The sequence below is a fragment of the Narcine bancroftii genome, chromosome 1 (genome assembly GCF_036971445.1).
Source record: "Narcine bancroftii isolate sNarBan1 chromosome 1, sNarBan1.hap1, whole genome shotgun sequence".
NCBI classification, from domain to species: domain Eukaryota; kingdom Metazoa; phylum Chordata; class Chondrichthyes; order Torpediniformes; family Narcinidae; genus Narcine; species Narcine bancroftii.
In genome coordinates, this window is record NC_091469.1 from 381,001,465 (window position 1) to 381,018,107 (window position 16,643).

General features: G+C 40.4%; 1 protein-coding gene across 1 annotated transcript in view; it reads right to left on the reverse strand.

Moving 5' to 3' along the window:
* LOC138751322 (solute carrier family 22 member 23-like) overlaps positions 1–16,643 on the reverse strand; it is a 129,609-nt gene that overhangs the window by 28,425 nt on the left and 84,541 nt on the right. The window contains exons 4-6 of the mRNA XM_069913480.1: positions 14,909–15,077; positions 12,303–12,430; positions 12,070–12,172 (exon numbers count right to left, since the gene is read on the reverse strand). Of these exons, the coding sequence (XP_069769581.1) occupies positions 12,070–12,172; positions 12,303–12,430; positions 14,909–15,077 (400 nt within the window). The remainder of the gene's footprint in view (positions 1–12,069; positions 12,173–12,302; positions 12,431–14,908; positions 15,078–16,643) is intronic.

Genomic DNA, 16,643 nt, shown 5'->3' on the forward strand with positions numbered 1-16,643 from the left:
ATAAAGGGCTAATCAACAATCTTGTTGTACGAGGCCCTTTGGGTAGGAGCGATCACAATATGATCGAATTCTCACTCGACATGGAGAGTGATGAAATTAAAACCTAGACTAAGGTCCTGAATTTAAATAAAGGGAATTATGATGGTATGAGACGGGAGTTGAGTAAGATTGATTGGGTGGTGTTTATGGGGGAGTTGACTGTGGAAAGACAATGGAAAGCATTCACAGATCTAATGGAGAAATTGCAAAAATCGTTTATACCGGTTTGGCATAATAATAAACCAAAAAAGGTGACTCAACCGTAGATAACAAGGGAAATTAGAGACAGCATTAGGTCCAAAGAGAGAGCATATCAATTGGCCAAAAAAAGTACCACAACTGAAGACTGGGAGCAGTTCAAGATGCACCAAAGGAGGACAAAGGGATTAATCAAGAGAGCAAAAATAAATTACGAAAGTAAGCTTGCGGCAAATATAAAAACCGACTGCAAAAGCTTTTATAAATATGTCAAGAGGAAAAGATTGGTGAAATTTAGAGTAGGTCCTTTGCAGACGGAATCAGGGGAATATATAATGGGGAATAAGGAAATGGCAGACCAATTAAATTCTTACTTTAGTTCTGTTTTTACAAGAGAGGATATAAATAACCTCCCAAGGATGTTGGGAAACAGAGACTAATGCAAGGGAGGAACTGAAAGAAATCAGTATCTTTAAGGACATGGTCTTGGGGAAATTGATGGGATTGAAGGCAGATAAATCCCATGGGCCTGATAATTTACATCCTAGGGTACTTAAGGAAGTGGACATTCAGATAGCAGATGCTTTAAGAATTATTTTCCAGAACTCGATAGACTCAGGATCAGTACCCATGGATTGGAGGGTAGCTAATGTTACCCCACTATTTAAAAAGGGGAGTAGAGAAAAAGCGGGGAATTATAGGCCGGTGAGCCTTACATCAGTAGTGGGCAAAATGATGGAATCCATTATTAAGGATGTAATAGCGGAGCATATGACTAGCAGAGAAGGGATCGGACGGAGTCAACATGGATTTACAAAAGGTAAATCGTGCTTGACAAATCTATTGGAGTTCTTTGAGATGGTGACAGGTAAAATAGATGGTGGAGAGCCAGTGGATGTGGTGTACCTGGACTTCCAAAAGGTCTTCGATAAGGTCCTGCATAAACAACTGGCTTACAAAATCAAGGCTCATGGGATTGGGAGCAAAGTATTGATGTGGATTGAGAACTGGCTGGCAGGTAGGTAGAAGACAGAGAGTTGGGATAAATGGCTCGTTTTCTGAGTGGCAGGCGGTGACCAGTGGGGTGCCACAGGGATCTGTACTGGGACCCCAGCTGTTCACAATTTACATTAATGATCTGGATGAGGGGATTGGATGTAATATCTTCAAATTTGCAGATGACACTAAGCTAGGAGGGGTTGTGTGCACGGAAGAGGGGGTCAGGAAGCTCCAGTGTGATTTGGATAAATTGAGGGACTGGGCAGATACATGGCAAATGCACTACAATGTGGATAAATGTGAGGTTATCCACTTTGGTAATACAAACCGGAGGGCAGATTACTATTTGAATGGCAATAGATTAAGAGATGGGGAAGTGCAGAGAGACCTAGGGGTACTTGTACACCAGTCTCTGAAGGCGAGCATGCAGATACAGCAGGCAGTTAAAAAGGCAAATGGTATGTTGGCCTTCATATCAAGAGGGTTTGAGTATAGGAACAAGGATACTTTACTGCAGCTGTACAGGGCCTTGGTGAGACCCCACCTGGAGTATTGTGTGCAGTTTTGGTCACCTTATCTAAGGAAGGATGTTCTTGCAATGGAGGGAGTGCAGAGACGATTCACCAGGCTGATACCTGGAATGGCAGGAATGACTTATGAGGAAAGATTGCGCAAATTGGGATTGTACTTGGAGTTTAGAAGATTGAGAGGGGATCTCATAGAGACATATAAAATTCTGGCAGGACTGGACAGAATGGATGCAGATGGGATGTTTCCAATGATGGGAAAATCCAGAACCCGGGGCCATGGTTTGAGGATAATAGGCAAACCATTTAGGACCGAGATGAGGAGGAATTTCTATACCCAGAGGGTGGTGAATCTGTGGAATTCATTGCCACAGAGGGCAGTAGAGGCAGGTTCATTAAATATATTTAAGAGGGAATTAGATCTATTTCTTCAGTATAAGGGTATTAAAGGTCACGGAGAGAAGGCAGGGACGGGGTACTGAACTTTAAGATCAGCCATGATCTCGTTGAATGGCGGAGCAGGCTCGAAGGGTCGAATGACCTACTCCTGCTCCTATCTTCTATGTTTCTATGTTTCTAACCCTTTTGAAGACTACAGTGAGACCCTACTCATAGTTATAAGCTAATAAAAGTGTTTGTTCTCCCTACAGTTGTGAGAGCTTTTATTCACACTATAATTTTATTAACTTATTCCCTAAACGATGAAAGCGCTACTCAAGCCAGGGGTGCTGCTGATAGACCCTCTGTCTGATGTAGCTGAGGTGTTCACGTACTGGCTAGACTGCTTCCAGGCCTACCTGAATGTGACCAGAGATGTCTTCCACATCAGTGAGGTCAGGAGGTCTGCACTCATTTCCATGGTAGGAACGAAAGGGTACGCAGTCATCAGGGACTGCACTACATATGATGCTGCCATCGAGGCTTTGAAGACTTGGTACCTGAAGGCACAAAACGAGGTCCTAGCAAGGCTCCAACTTGTTCTTCGTCGCCTAAAACCAGGAGAGATCATTGATGACTACCTGCTGGATCTGTGGATACTTGCCAAGAAGTGCAGATATGAAGTGGCTACGGGCTACGTTCAAGGAGAACAGATCTGGGACATTCTAGTCGCGGGGTCCGCTCAAGTTACACGAGGCAGCGACTGCTCATGTTAGGTAAGAAGGAACCAGCTAGTCATGTTGAACTGGCCAAATTGTTGGAACAGGCCAAGCTCGAGAACGATGACCTCAATGCCAGCGAGCTTGCTTACCAAGGTTACCCCTTCCAAGGACCGGCTGCTCCCGCTACCCCAGCCCTAAGGACTGCTGCTTCCTATGCTCGGGAGTGCTCCCGTGCTCAGGAGTGCTTTTTCTGTGGCAAGAGCTAGCATCCCCGATCTCGTTGCCCAGCTAAAGATTCAGTGTGTTCCAGCTACGGCAAGAAAGGACATTGGGTGAGGGTTTGCCATGCGAGGAGAAGTCCACAGCCTGCACTGCTTCCGGATCTGATTCCAGCCCTAAGCTGTCTGCCCCAAATTCACCTGAATCTACTTGCTGCGCAACATGCTGATGGAGGGTGGCAGTGAGGAATCGGCGTGAAAAGGCTTGGTGGCCATCTTGTCATGACTCAAATTCAAACTCAGCACCATCGTCGTTGAAGGAGGAAGGAGGGCGGCCATCTTGCCGTGCCACAAGGTCAACGTCATCTTACCCATGCAGGGCAACCCAAGACAGTGGGGGGAGGGCACTCGAGGAGTATGGAGTCTCCGGGGTCCTAGCCTCGATGATTCTGGAAGTTCAGCAACTCCATAGTGACTGTGAAGGTAAATGGACATTCCACTAAATGCCTAATCGACACAGGCACTACTGAAAGCTTCATAGACTCATGAACTGTGCAAAAGTACCACCTAAAGATGTATCCTTCCAATTAACGCATATTCCTTGTGCCTCATTCGCATTCTACGCATATTCAACAACATTGTATTGTTCATTTGTCGTTCGAGGAGGGGGGAGTTTTGTAAAATTTGCCTGTAAATACTTGATGAATTATGTGCTCCAGTGTTGTTGGGTCTGGATTCCTGTGTCACCTTAAAAATGTGTCCTTGGAGTATTCTGGTCCCCTCCTCCTATAATGGTTCAGAAAATCAGAACCCACACTGAATAGTGACCCCTCTATCTCTCTTCCTGAATCTGCCCTTAGACTGTAAACCTATTGCTACCAAGAGATAGAGGTACAGCACAGCAGACCGAGATTTCATAAAGTCTGAGACACAATGTCTGTTCGACAAAGGTATCATCGAATCTAGCACCAGCCTGTGGAGAGCGCAAGTGGTTGTGGTAAAAGGGGAAAACAAGTCCAGGCTAGTAATTGACTATAGCAAAACTATTAATTTTATACACACTCCTGGACGCATAACCCATTCCTTGAATTTTGGACATGGTGAATGATATTGCACAGTATCAGGTCTATTTGACCATTGACCTGAAAGCTGCTTAACACCAGCTACCAATCTGTTCTGAGGAACGTCCATATATGGCATTTGAGGCTAATGGTCATCTCTATCAATTCTGGAGGGTCCCTATCGGTATCACTAATGGGGTTTCTATCTTCCAGAAGTATATGGACAGAATGGTGGATGAGTATGGGTTGAACGCTACCTTCCCCTTCCTCAATAACGTCACCATCTGTGGCCATACCTTGGAAGAACATGATGCCAGCCATTAGAGTTTTCTCCACACGGTGAAAGCCCTGAACCTCACTTATAACTCTAACAAGTGCGAGTTCAGCTCTCCTTGGCTACATGGTGGAGAATGACATCATTGGCCCCAATCCCGATAGGATGTACCCACTATTAGAGCTCCCAATTCCCAGGACCATGAAGGCTTTGAGGAGATGCCTGGGGTATTTGTCATATTCCGCCCAGTGGATCCCTCAATATGTTGATAAGGTTCACCCACTCTTAAAAGCCACTAACTTCCCCCTCTCGGCCGAAGCCCAAACAGCTGTTAACTACCTCTGGAATCACATTGCAAAAGCTGCCATGCATGCGGTGGACAAGAATGTACCTTTCCTAGTGGAAAGCGACGCTTTGGACATAGCCCTGGCTGCTACCCTCAACCAGGCGGGCAGGCTGGTTGCATTTTTTCTCAGACATTACAAGGCCACAAGTTCCCGAACCCCTCTGTGGAAAAGGAGGCTCAAGCCATTGTAGAAGCCATGAGAAACTGGAGACCCTACCTGGCTGGTAGGAAATTTACACTCCTCACCAACCAGTACTCGGACGCATCATGTTTAATAATGTCAAGAGGGGGAGGAGTCACGTGATAGAGTAGTGGCCGGTAGGGGAATACCAGCCCTCTACAGAAAAGAAGAAAAAAAATGAAGAAAAGACAAAGTTCAATAAATGCAAAATATAAGAAATAAAAGATAAAGTTGGAGAAAAGAAAGAAAATGGCACCCAAGAAGGAAAAAGTAAAAACAATGGGAAAAAAAAGATGCCGGAAAAGAAAGGAGAAGGCCTTACCTGCATGAAGAAACAGGGAGCCGTGGTGGAGAAGAGAGCCCGATCTCCGAGGTTGGTGACGGCCATGAGGAGTCACGACCCCCCCGACTGCTGGACTGCAAAAATAGCTATCTGAGCCAAACAAAAGTCCGCAGTGTGCAAACTAAGGAGAAGGAAAACACCGATGGGAGGGGGGCTCAGCCAAGGAGCGGGCAACCACAGCGTGACCAGCTGAGGGATGCCCAACACCAGGGCTCTCAGCTAGAAGAAAAGGAAAGTGGCAGGAGAGGGAGTGAAGTACCAGGTGAGAAGGAAAGTTGATGGGTGAAAGGAAAGTTGACGGGTGAAAGGAAAGAAGAGCAGCAGCAGGAGGCTCAACAGATGAGTAGCTCAGAAGAAGAGGACCAACAGCAAGAGGCCAAGCAAGAAGAGGCCTGACAAAGTGAGATAAGTAACTCATCAGGAAAGTCAGAAGAGATGCAGGTACAAAGAGAAGAAGACGACACAAACACAGGTACAGACACAGAAGAGGAAGAAGAAGACAAAAGATCTTCACAGAGAAACAGAAGGTAAAACAGATGGACAGAATATAGATAAAGATTTTTTTCCAAGAACAAATGAGAGCATTAAAAGAATGGTTGTCATTAGAATTAAAAGAAAAATGAAAAGAAGAGAAGATAAAATGCAAAGATTAGAGCTAGTAATGACAGAAATAGGGAAAAGAGTAGAAAATGTGGAGGAACGAGAAATGGCTATAGAAATAGAAGTAAACGACTTAAGAGGAAAATTGGAAGAACGTGATTAAAAAAATTAAAGAGTCACAAGAGTTGTTAGCTCAGAAAATTGATATGTTGGAAACTTATAGTAGGCGAAACAACATAAAAATAGTGGGCCTGAAGGAGGGTGAAGAAGGCACAGATATGAAGGAATTTATAAAAGAATGGATCCCAAAGGTCCTGGGAACGACAGAAATGCAGGAAGGAATGCTCCGAAACCACAGACACATCAAAAACCAAGATACATTTTAGTAAAATTTTTGAGATATATGGTAAGAAAAAATATACTGGAGCGGGCAAGGAATAAAATTAGAGAAGACAATAAACCATTGGAATACAAGGGTCAAAAAATATTTTTTTTTACCCAGACATAAGTTTTGAACTCTTAAAGAGGAAGGAGTTTAATACATGAGTTTAAGCATGAGAATTTGCAGAACGCTTGCAGGACAGAAGGAGAGATGAAGAAATGTAACAAGAATGAAGAACGGTGATAAAATATTTATAAAGATGTAAAGTCAATGTATATGTAAAGAACTAAAGAAGGGAAAGAGAAGGGAAGAAAGGAAGTAAGGGGGGAAAAAAAGGGAGAACTTTGTTATATGTGTAAAAAAGTATTTTCTGGAGGGGTTGGGGGGAGAGAATAACCGTCATGGCGAAATCAGTTGATCCTTGCAAGCAGGTTCACAATCCAAATGGAAAGGGGAGTTGTGGTTGCCCGGCAAGGGATAATGGGCAACTCAGAGAGGGGGGGGGATATTTGGAGTTAAGGGAATATGGGAGTTGTTCGAGTATTTTATGTTTTAAATGTGTTGTCATACATTGAGTTTAAAAAGGGAAACTGAGAGATGAAAATGGGGAAGGTGGTGGTGAGGAAGTGGAAATGAGGTGTAAACAGGGTATGAGATAGCCATGTTGAACTATATGAGTATCAATATTAATGGAATATATAACCAAATTAAAAGGAAGAGGCTATTAAATTTACTGAAAAAAGAAAAAATAGATATAGCATTTGTGAGAGACTGGGTAGAGCATGTAGCGGCAGCATCATATAATTCCAAAGCTAGAGGTGTAGCTATATTGATTAATAAAAATGTACCAATCAAAATAGAGGAAGAAATAATAGATCCAGCAGGGAGGTATGTAATGATAAAGTGTCAGATATATTCAGAATTTTGGAATTTGCTCAATATATATGCACCTAATGAAGAGGATTAAAAGTTTATGCAAGATATTTTTTGAAGATTGTAGATACACAAGGAAACATATTGACAGGATGGGATTTTAACCTTAATTTGGATCCAATGTTGGATAAAACTGGACAAAAGACTAGCAAAAAGATTAAAGTGGCCAAATTTATGGTTATGGATATATGGAGGAGACAGCACCCAAGAGAGAAGGAATACTCATATTATTCAAGTAGGCATAAAACGTACTCAACGATTGATATGTTTTTGTTGTCGGCCCATATTCAAGGGAGAGTTAGGAAAACTGAATCAGTGAAAGACAAATTTATATTATGGGACGCAATGAAAGCCTTCATTAGAGGAGAGATAATAAGTTATGTAACTAAGATGAAAAAGGACTACAATCTGGAAATAGAGCAGTTGGAAAGGGAGATAGTAAGTACAGAAGAGGAACTAGTAAAAAGGATGATATAACAAAAAAAGTGAGAAATGACAGACAAAAAATAAAATACGAAACATTACAAACATATAAGTTGGAGAAGAACATAATGAAAATAAAGCAAAAGTATTATAAACTAGGAGAAAAAACACACAAAATATTATCCTGGCAACTTAAAACAGAACAAGCTAAAAGAACTGTATTGGCATCAAGGAAATGGGCAAACAAATTACATATAATCCAATAGAGATTAATGAGAACTTTAAGGAATTTTATGAACAATTATACCAAACTGAGAATGAGGGGAAAGATGATAAAGTAGAAGAGTTTTTAGCTAAAATTGAACTGCTGATATTCCAAGAAGAGGAACAAAACAAACTGATAAAACCATTTGAAATAGATGAAGAACAGGATATATTAAAAAAGCTGCTGAACAATAAAACACCTGGAGAGGATGGATTCCCAATAGAATTCTATGAAACATTTAAAGAGTTATTAATTCCTCCTCTCCTGGAAGTAATGAACCAGATAGAAGAAACAGATAGAATTAATCTAATTCATGCAGTTCAAGGAAATAAGAAACCAACAGTGGCTGTTGCTTTAGACGCAGAAAAAGCCTTTGACAGAGTAGAATGGAATTATTTATTCAAAGTATTACAGAGGTTCAATCTACCAGAAAAATATATTAATTGGATTAAAGCATTATATAATCAACAATTGGCGAAGGTAACAGTAAATGGATATGTATCTAACCAATTCAAATTAAGTAGGTCAACTAGACAGGGATGTCCATTATCTCCCTTACTGTTCGCTTTAGCTATAGAACCATTGGCAGAACTGATAAGGACAGAAAATAAAATTAAATGGATAAAAATAAAGGAGAAGGAGTATAAAATCAGCATATTTGCAGATGACATTATAGTATACTTAACAGAACCAGAAATATCAATAAAAGAATTACATAAGAAATTGAAGGAGTATGGCTAAATATCGGGGTACAAGATCAACGCAAAGAAAAGTGAAGTGATGCCAATGAGTAATGCAGATTATACAGAATTTAAAAAAGAATCACCATTTAAATGGCAAACACAAGCAATCCGATACCTAAGTATCAGGTTAGATAATAACTTAAGCCATTTGTACAAATTAAATTATCAGCCACTAATAAAGAAATTGCAGGAAGACTTAGAACATTGGAAAGAATTACCGCTAACGTTGATAGGGAGGGTAAATTGCATTAAAATGAATATCTTCCCAAGGATACAATACTTATTTCAATCATTACCAATTCCCTTAACAGAGAAATTCTTTAAGGAACTAAAGAGAATAATAAGGAAATTGTACAACCAAGGTGGTTTGCAGTTACCAAAGTTTAAAAATTATTATAGAGCAGCACAATTAAGGTATTTATCAGATTTTTACCAGACAAGGGAAAAACCAGACTGGACTAAGATAAAACTAGATAAAATAGGGGAGAAGATACCAGAAAATATACTTTATAAGTGGAATGAAAAGTGTTACAATATAAAAGCTCACCAGTACTGCATCATTTAATCAATATCTGGAAGAAGATCCACTTAGAAAGGGAAAAAAATGAATTACCAAATACCAAAATTACTATTGATGCAAAATCCGTTAATCCCTTTTATAATAGATAACCTTTCCTTTAGAGAATGGGAGAGAAAAGGAATCAAAAGAATAGAAAATTGTTTTTTGGGAAATAATTTATTAACATTTGAATAGTTGAAGTACAAATATGGAATAGCTCATGGTACAATGTTTACATATCATCAATTGAAAGCTTATTTTTGAAAGCTTATTTAAAGGATAAATTGGGAAACAGCTTGAAATTACCTGAAGGAAGCAGCTTTGAATATGTGATTACAGACACAATGATAATTAAAAGATTTATAATGAACATGTACATTAAGCTGCAAGATAAGGATAATGATGAAATAAACTATAAACCCAAATAAAAGTGGGAAAAGGATTTAAACATAAAGATAAAAAATGAAACATAGGAAAAGTTATGTTCTGGAACTATGAAGAATATAATAAACACAAGGTTACACATGATACAGTGTAATTGGTTACACAGGTTATATATCACGCTCCAAAAGTTAAAAAAAAAAATGGGATCTAACATTATCAGATAGGTGTTTTCACTGTAAGAAGGAAATGGGAACAACAGTACATGCAATTTGGGCATGTGAGAAGATCTAAATCAGATATTAAATAAAATTAGAAAAAATAACAAGAGATCTTTCTTCTAAGTAATATAAGAAGTAAGGAATTAGGCCTCAAATTGGATAAAGCACAAAAGATTTATTATGATAGCCTTAGCAGTAGCAAAAAAATGTATAATGTCAACTTGGAAAATGGAAGAGAGCCTGAGAGTACAGCAATGGTACATGGAAATGAATAAATGCATTCCATTGGAAAAAAAAAACATAATTTAAAAAATAAAGTCACAATGTTTGAACAAATTTGGGAACCAGACATGGAACATAACAGAGAGGGCTTGCCTCGGACCTCCACCCCTTAAAATGATAAGACAAAATGACTTGATCCAATGTGTAAAAGTAGATGACACATTTTTCTTGTTCATTTTTTATTGTGTGATGACATTGTTTAATGGTTTTATTGTATTGTATATGTTGAATATTTATTGGTTTTGGAAAGGGCGTGGGAAGGGGGAAGGGAAGGTAGGGGGGAAAAAAAGGGAGAAAATGCCACTGTGTATATTTAAAGAGAAACGTTTGTATATATTTTGGTTGTTATAGTTCACAGTATGAAAAATAAAAAAATTATAATATAAAAAATAACGTCAGTGGGGCAAAATCTAAAATGACAAGGTTGCCAGGTGGAGGATCGAGCTCTCCACCTACAATTATGACATTACCTATTGGCCAGGAACTCTTAATGACCATCCAGATGCCTTATCCAGAGGAAGCTGTGCCTCTGCACGCACCAGTCAATTGCGGTCTCTGCATAATGAGCTCTACCATCCAGGGGTTACCTGCATGACTCATTTTGTCAAGACAGGAGGGGCATCGCATCCAGCAGGACTATTAACTACAACCTCTGGGGGAACAGGCCGGTTGAAAAGGAGAACACCACAGTCTGGAAGGCTGTCAAATTGGCCCTGGTCAAAAAACCTTCCACATGCTGGCAGGAGGTCCTCCCTATGGCGCTCTATTCCATCTGGACGCTACTATGTACCGCGACCAATGCTACTCCTTACGAGCTCCTATTAAATTTCAAAAGGTCGGCATTGGGAATTACACTCCCAACCTACTCCTGGTCCAGTCCTTCTCAGGAAGCATGTGAGGAGAGGCAAGATCGATGCCCTGGTGGAAAGGGTGAAACTTCTCCACGCCAATCCCATGTATGCCTATGTGGAGTACCCAGATGGTAGAGAGGACACAGTCTCCATCAGGCACTTGGCACCAGCGGAACAGAACCATGCCTCAAGTGCCCTGCATGCCACGGAGTTCATTCTCGCCACCCCCAGTCAGGGCCTCAGGAGATCCAGTTCAGGAGAAAAGTGCATCCCCTTTCACCATGGAGCCAGAGACCCAGCCAGCCTCTCCTCCCTCACAAGGGGACCAGGAGACCTAAGGAGTCCAAGGCGCTCCACCAGGATCTCCAGACCCCCAGACCACTTAAGTGTGTAAATTTGTAAATAACTGTAAATTTTGACTTTTTTTCTTCTCTGAACCCATGTGCTCTGTCTTCATTCACAGACCCTAAATTCTGCAGGAAGGGGTGAATGCAGTGAACCCCAGTTTCACTGGCAGTATGTGGTGCTGATGGTTGGCTCCGCCTTCCGGCTCCACCTCCATCTGCTCCTATAGAACCCTCGCTTCCTGCCTAAACCCAGAACCCTTTCAAAGACTACTGTGCCTACCCATAGTTACAAGCTAATAAAAGGGTTTGTTCTCCCTCCAGTTGTGAGAGATTTTATTTGCGCTACACTTAGTAAATGTTATTTTCAGCTAACCCTTCCTCACAACTACTAACTACATGACCTGAAAGATTTGGCATAGGAACAGCAACACGACCACACTGGAACAGGCCCAACACTGGAACAGGTCATTCAGCTAACAATGTCAGCACTGAACATAATGCCAAATATCTTCTGCCTGCACATGATCACATCCCTCCATGTTCATGTGTCTATCTCCTTTGTGCTGCAATTGTAATTCTGGTTGGCAAATTTTGCAGAGGCTCTCACTATTATCAAAACACTCTTGGGCAAGATGACACCCAGAAACTTTTCATTTCATGTGAAGACATTCCAACATGGAGCCAGACTCTTGAGAGATGAGGAAATTGGGAAATTAATTAACTTTCAAAACACTGGACTTGCAAGTTGTCAAGATAAAGAAACAGTTCTACATTGCTATTGAAGATGTATACTTACGAAGTCACACAAAGCACTAAAATGTGCTTCCACAAGATCCTTGTAGATATCAGCTTTAGAATGAAAGTCTTTTGGGGTTTTACTTTTGGCTCATTATCAAGCTCTGAAGAAAGAAAAAGGGAAAATTATCATTTCAAATGTGGAAGCTGGTAAACGAGAATATGTGAATAAGAATGGAATATTTCTCATCCACTAATATGACCCTGTCATGTTACTAGTTCCGCCCAGATTACCTGACAGAAATTCTTTCACATCATCCTCCAGTTCTAGCCGGTGCTTGTGTGTAAAATCTAGCAATAAATCTTTAGCAGCTTGTAGCTGGTGAGTGGCCACCAGCCACTTGAGAGATTCTGGGAAAATACTGTAGAGCAAAATATCAAGGTGATTAGCAGAGTAAACACAGCAATGGAAAGTTAACTTGCAAGGTACAAGGTCCAAGTGTTTCTAAAGCAGGGTTTAGTTGAGCAAGAACTGCATTAAACAGAGTCCAGAGTAAACAGGGTAACTACACAATAATTACCTGCCTGATAATATCCATAGGATTGGTCTATGCACAAGGACACGTTAACCCTTTGTACACAAATCCCTTAGTCTGGTGACTCCCTACTTCATCAACATTCTGCTTTTCTATGCTTCCTGCCAAAAAGTGCAACCTGACATGGCCCCACATCATGCTCCATCTGCTACTTCACTCACTGTGGAGATTAAGAGCTCATCACATGTTGCTCTCCCACCTTTCATTGTATCAATGCCATTATTCCCTCATGTAAGACAGTAAATTTAAATAGTGAGTAGTTGGGGCTCCAGCACTGATCCCTGTAGTGTCCCACTAGTTCGAAATTGCCCACCTGAAAATGGGCTAGTCATCTAGTTTTCTGTTGATTTGCTCATCCACTGTTCAGGATTATATATTATCCCATGAATTCCCAACTTGTGCAGTGATCTTCTGTAACACTTAACTGAATACATTTTGGAATCCAAAATCACTACATCTGCAGGCTCTGCTTCATTCAACTTCCCCACCCTGCTAAAACATCTAATTTGTCAAACACAATTTCCTTTTAATTAAGCCATGTTGGTTCTGCTCATTTTTAAAACATATTGCAAGAACCTCAAATAAAGGATTCCATCGTATCTCTTTGAAAGATGTTAGTCAAAGAGATATCTAATGCATATTTCCTACTTCCGTCATGCTGATAGTTTACACATGACATCCACATTCAAAATGTTGTATTCTTAAAGCAAGATAGTTGACTATAAACTACATTGCTAAAGTTTTATCTAGGTTTTTAAAAAACATTTTTAAAGGAGGCCTTTGAATTCATCCACCGTGGATAGACTAGATAGGTTCAGAGCGACTTTGAGTAAAGCATGGCAAAGAAACCTGGGCAATTTCCAGAGCTTTGGCCTTCAACATTTGAAGGAACATCAACAACCGGGACTATTTTTAACAGGAGGATCTTCACACCATGGACTATAGTGGTGGGGATTTGGAGGAGTCTAAAACTGGAGGATTATTGACAGCAGGGACACAGGAAATGAAAATATGGAGGTATTTCAAAGGATTTTACTTGCTGGAAGCAGGTTCTGAACAAAGTATGGATCGGACAATGCAATGAAGGCACAGGCAGCTCAGCTCAGGTGCTAGGCTGACGTGAAGGCTGTGGGAACAGGAGAGTATATGGTTGGTTTAGACCAGTGGTTCTCAATTTTTTTCTTTCCACTCAAATACCACTTTAAGTGCAGGTATTCTCTATGCCATAAGTGCTCTGTGATTAGTAAGGGATTACTTAAAGTGGTATGTGAGGGAAGGGAAGGTTGAGAACCACTGCTCTAGATCCAATTGTTACTGAAATATTTTGCTTGAGAAAAATTGTCATTGGTCCATTTCTTTTGGAGTTATGAAACATGTCAATTAAGTATGATTAAAATAATGGTTTTCAAACTTTTTATTTCCACTCACATTCCACTTTAAGCAATCCCTTACAAATCACAGAGCACCTATGGCATAGGGAATACTTAAAGTGGTATGTGAGTGGAAAGGAAAAAGGTTGAGAACCACTGGTTTAGACACTCATGGTGACACCAAGGTTGCAAACACTGCCTTGGCCTGTAACCACTGCCCAGCCCCTCCACTAACCCTTTGCAGGTGCAGTTCTCATTGACCAAGGCCTCTCTTTTATGTTGAGCAGGTAACAAGTGGTTACCAGGTTATCCCAAGGCCCCATCACTGTGTCATCCTGACAGTCTGACTGTTCCTCATGCTTCAGGACTTTTAATCATCTCTGATGAACAGAGACATTCACAAAGGTAAAATGATGTAAATTTTACAAGATTAAACTTTCAAGAATGAATTTAAAGCGTATTAGGCACTATTTAAAAATATAGTGAAATAAAAAAAAACAAAATACTTAGCTAAACATCTCTAGTGAAGATCAGATGAATGGGGCTGAGAAAGATGTTCCAGCTGTGGACGGTAGGTATAAAGTTGAAGAGCCAGATGTGGTGTATCATTTTCCTCGGCTCAGCGCAACATAGAATACCCCTGGGTCTGATGACAGACCACAGACAGACAAGTCGACAGACAGGCAGACCCCAGTTGCAAACTGACAAAAGTAGGTGGCTTTCTGTAGAATTGATGAGAAGTCATCAGCTGAACATGGCCCAATATTTAAGGAGAACTTTGAACCATGTAATTGAATAGGACAGGTCAATGTAGAGTGAACCTGTGACAGTGGAAATCAGAAGTGTGGAGAGCCGCTGACGGGTGTTGATTTAAAGTGCTGTAAAAACCAAACCACATTAAAATATAAAATTTTGCATTTGTGAAAATACTTACCACCAATAAGGAGTCATGAAAATATATGGACAAATGATGATAGCTTGCAATATCGGCCAATTGCGACAAAGGACAGCAAGACCTGGTGTGAGCAGCTGACCTCCCATTGCAATTAAAGTTGCCACCATGGTTATCATGAAACGCTGGTTAGGTTGAGAAATCTCAATGCCTGTCATGAAAGAAAGTAGGACCACTTGTAACATTTAACCCTGCGAACAATTCACAGCATTATCCACCATTGCTAATAATTCATCGTATTAAATCGATCACTTTGCAAATTTATTCTAATTTTAATAGTGTTTTACATTTAGTGGTTTCATCCAATTACAATCAAAGAAATTAATTAATTGCCCTTGAAGAACTGTTTTACTGAATGAACCCCAGGATCTAATCAATTTCATTCACTCCTCCAATGAAAGCAAAAAGTCAGTGGCCCAGCAGTGAGAGGGAAGAGTTATTCAGTAGGTCAGCCAGCAGCATCTCCAACATCTCTCAAGATGTCAGCATCTGTCATATTTATATTTCTTGTCAGTGGCCACACCTTGACATTCAAGTCCCAAGGAAGGAGAATTTTAATTCACATAAATTAGTTGTTACTAGCTTGTTAAAGGGAAATGGACATTATGTTCAGTGTTCAATGAAAAGGTTGGTATACATAAATCTTAAGTAATAAAACAAATTAATGTTTCTCACATAAAAATTGGGACAAAAAAATTAAGCACAAGTTGATTTGGTAGTTAAGAAGATGTACAATGTGGAGACCTTCATTCGTCGGGGGATTGAGTTCTGAGCCGTGAGGTAACGTGACAGTTCTATAAAACTCTGGTTACACCGAACTTGGAGTATTGTGTTCAGTTCTGGTCACCTCATGACACGAAGGATGGACATGCTTTGGAGAGGATGCAGAGGAGATTTATTGGAATGTCGTCTAGGTTGGAGAACGTGCCTTATAAAACAAGGTTAACAGCACTCAGGATTTTCTCTTTGGAACAATGAACAATGAGAAGTGACTTAATAGAGGTATACAAGATTATGAGGGGTTTAGATAGGGCACACAGCCAGCAGCTTTTTCCTGGGGCGACAGTAGCAAATACCAGAAAACATGAAGGTGAGTAGAGGAAAGTTCAGGGGAGGTGTCAGAGGCAAGTTATTTTTTTTTAAACTCTGGGAAATGGTGGGTGCCTGGAATGCATTGCCGGGGGTGGTAGTGGGGTGGGTACAAAAGATTCAAAAGACTCTTAGACCAGCACATGGACGTAAGAAAAATAGAGGATTATTTTGGGTGTGGGACAGGGAAAAATTAAAATTAATGTTCTATGTACTTCACTCAACACTTTGATATTGTCAAACACAGCAATTTCAAGAACAACCTTCTGTTCAGCATTCTTTTGTAATTATGTTGACTGTAGATCAAAATCTAAATCTAGATCATAAACCAAATTGAGGGATTTGACATTGTAATGTGGACTATGACTCTTACCTCTATCTGCTCAATTCAGTTGGACTAGGTCCAAGGAAATGATGATTAAATTTTATTTTTTTTTAATATGACCAGGGTGTTTGTGTTTAGAAGCCTTGTAACCACATTCTCCCATCATCTTTCACTCAAATGTAGAAAGGCGGTTTTCCATGGTGGGAGAGTCTAGGACAAGAAGGCACAACTTCAGAATTGAAGGGCATCCACTTAGGACAGAGATGCAGAGGAACTTCTTTAGCCAGAGTGTGGTAAATTTGT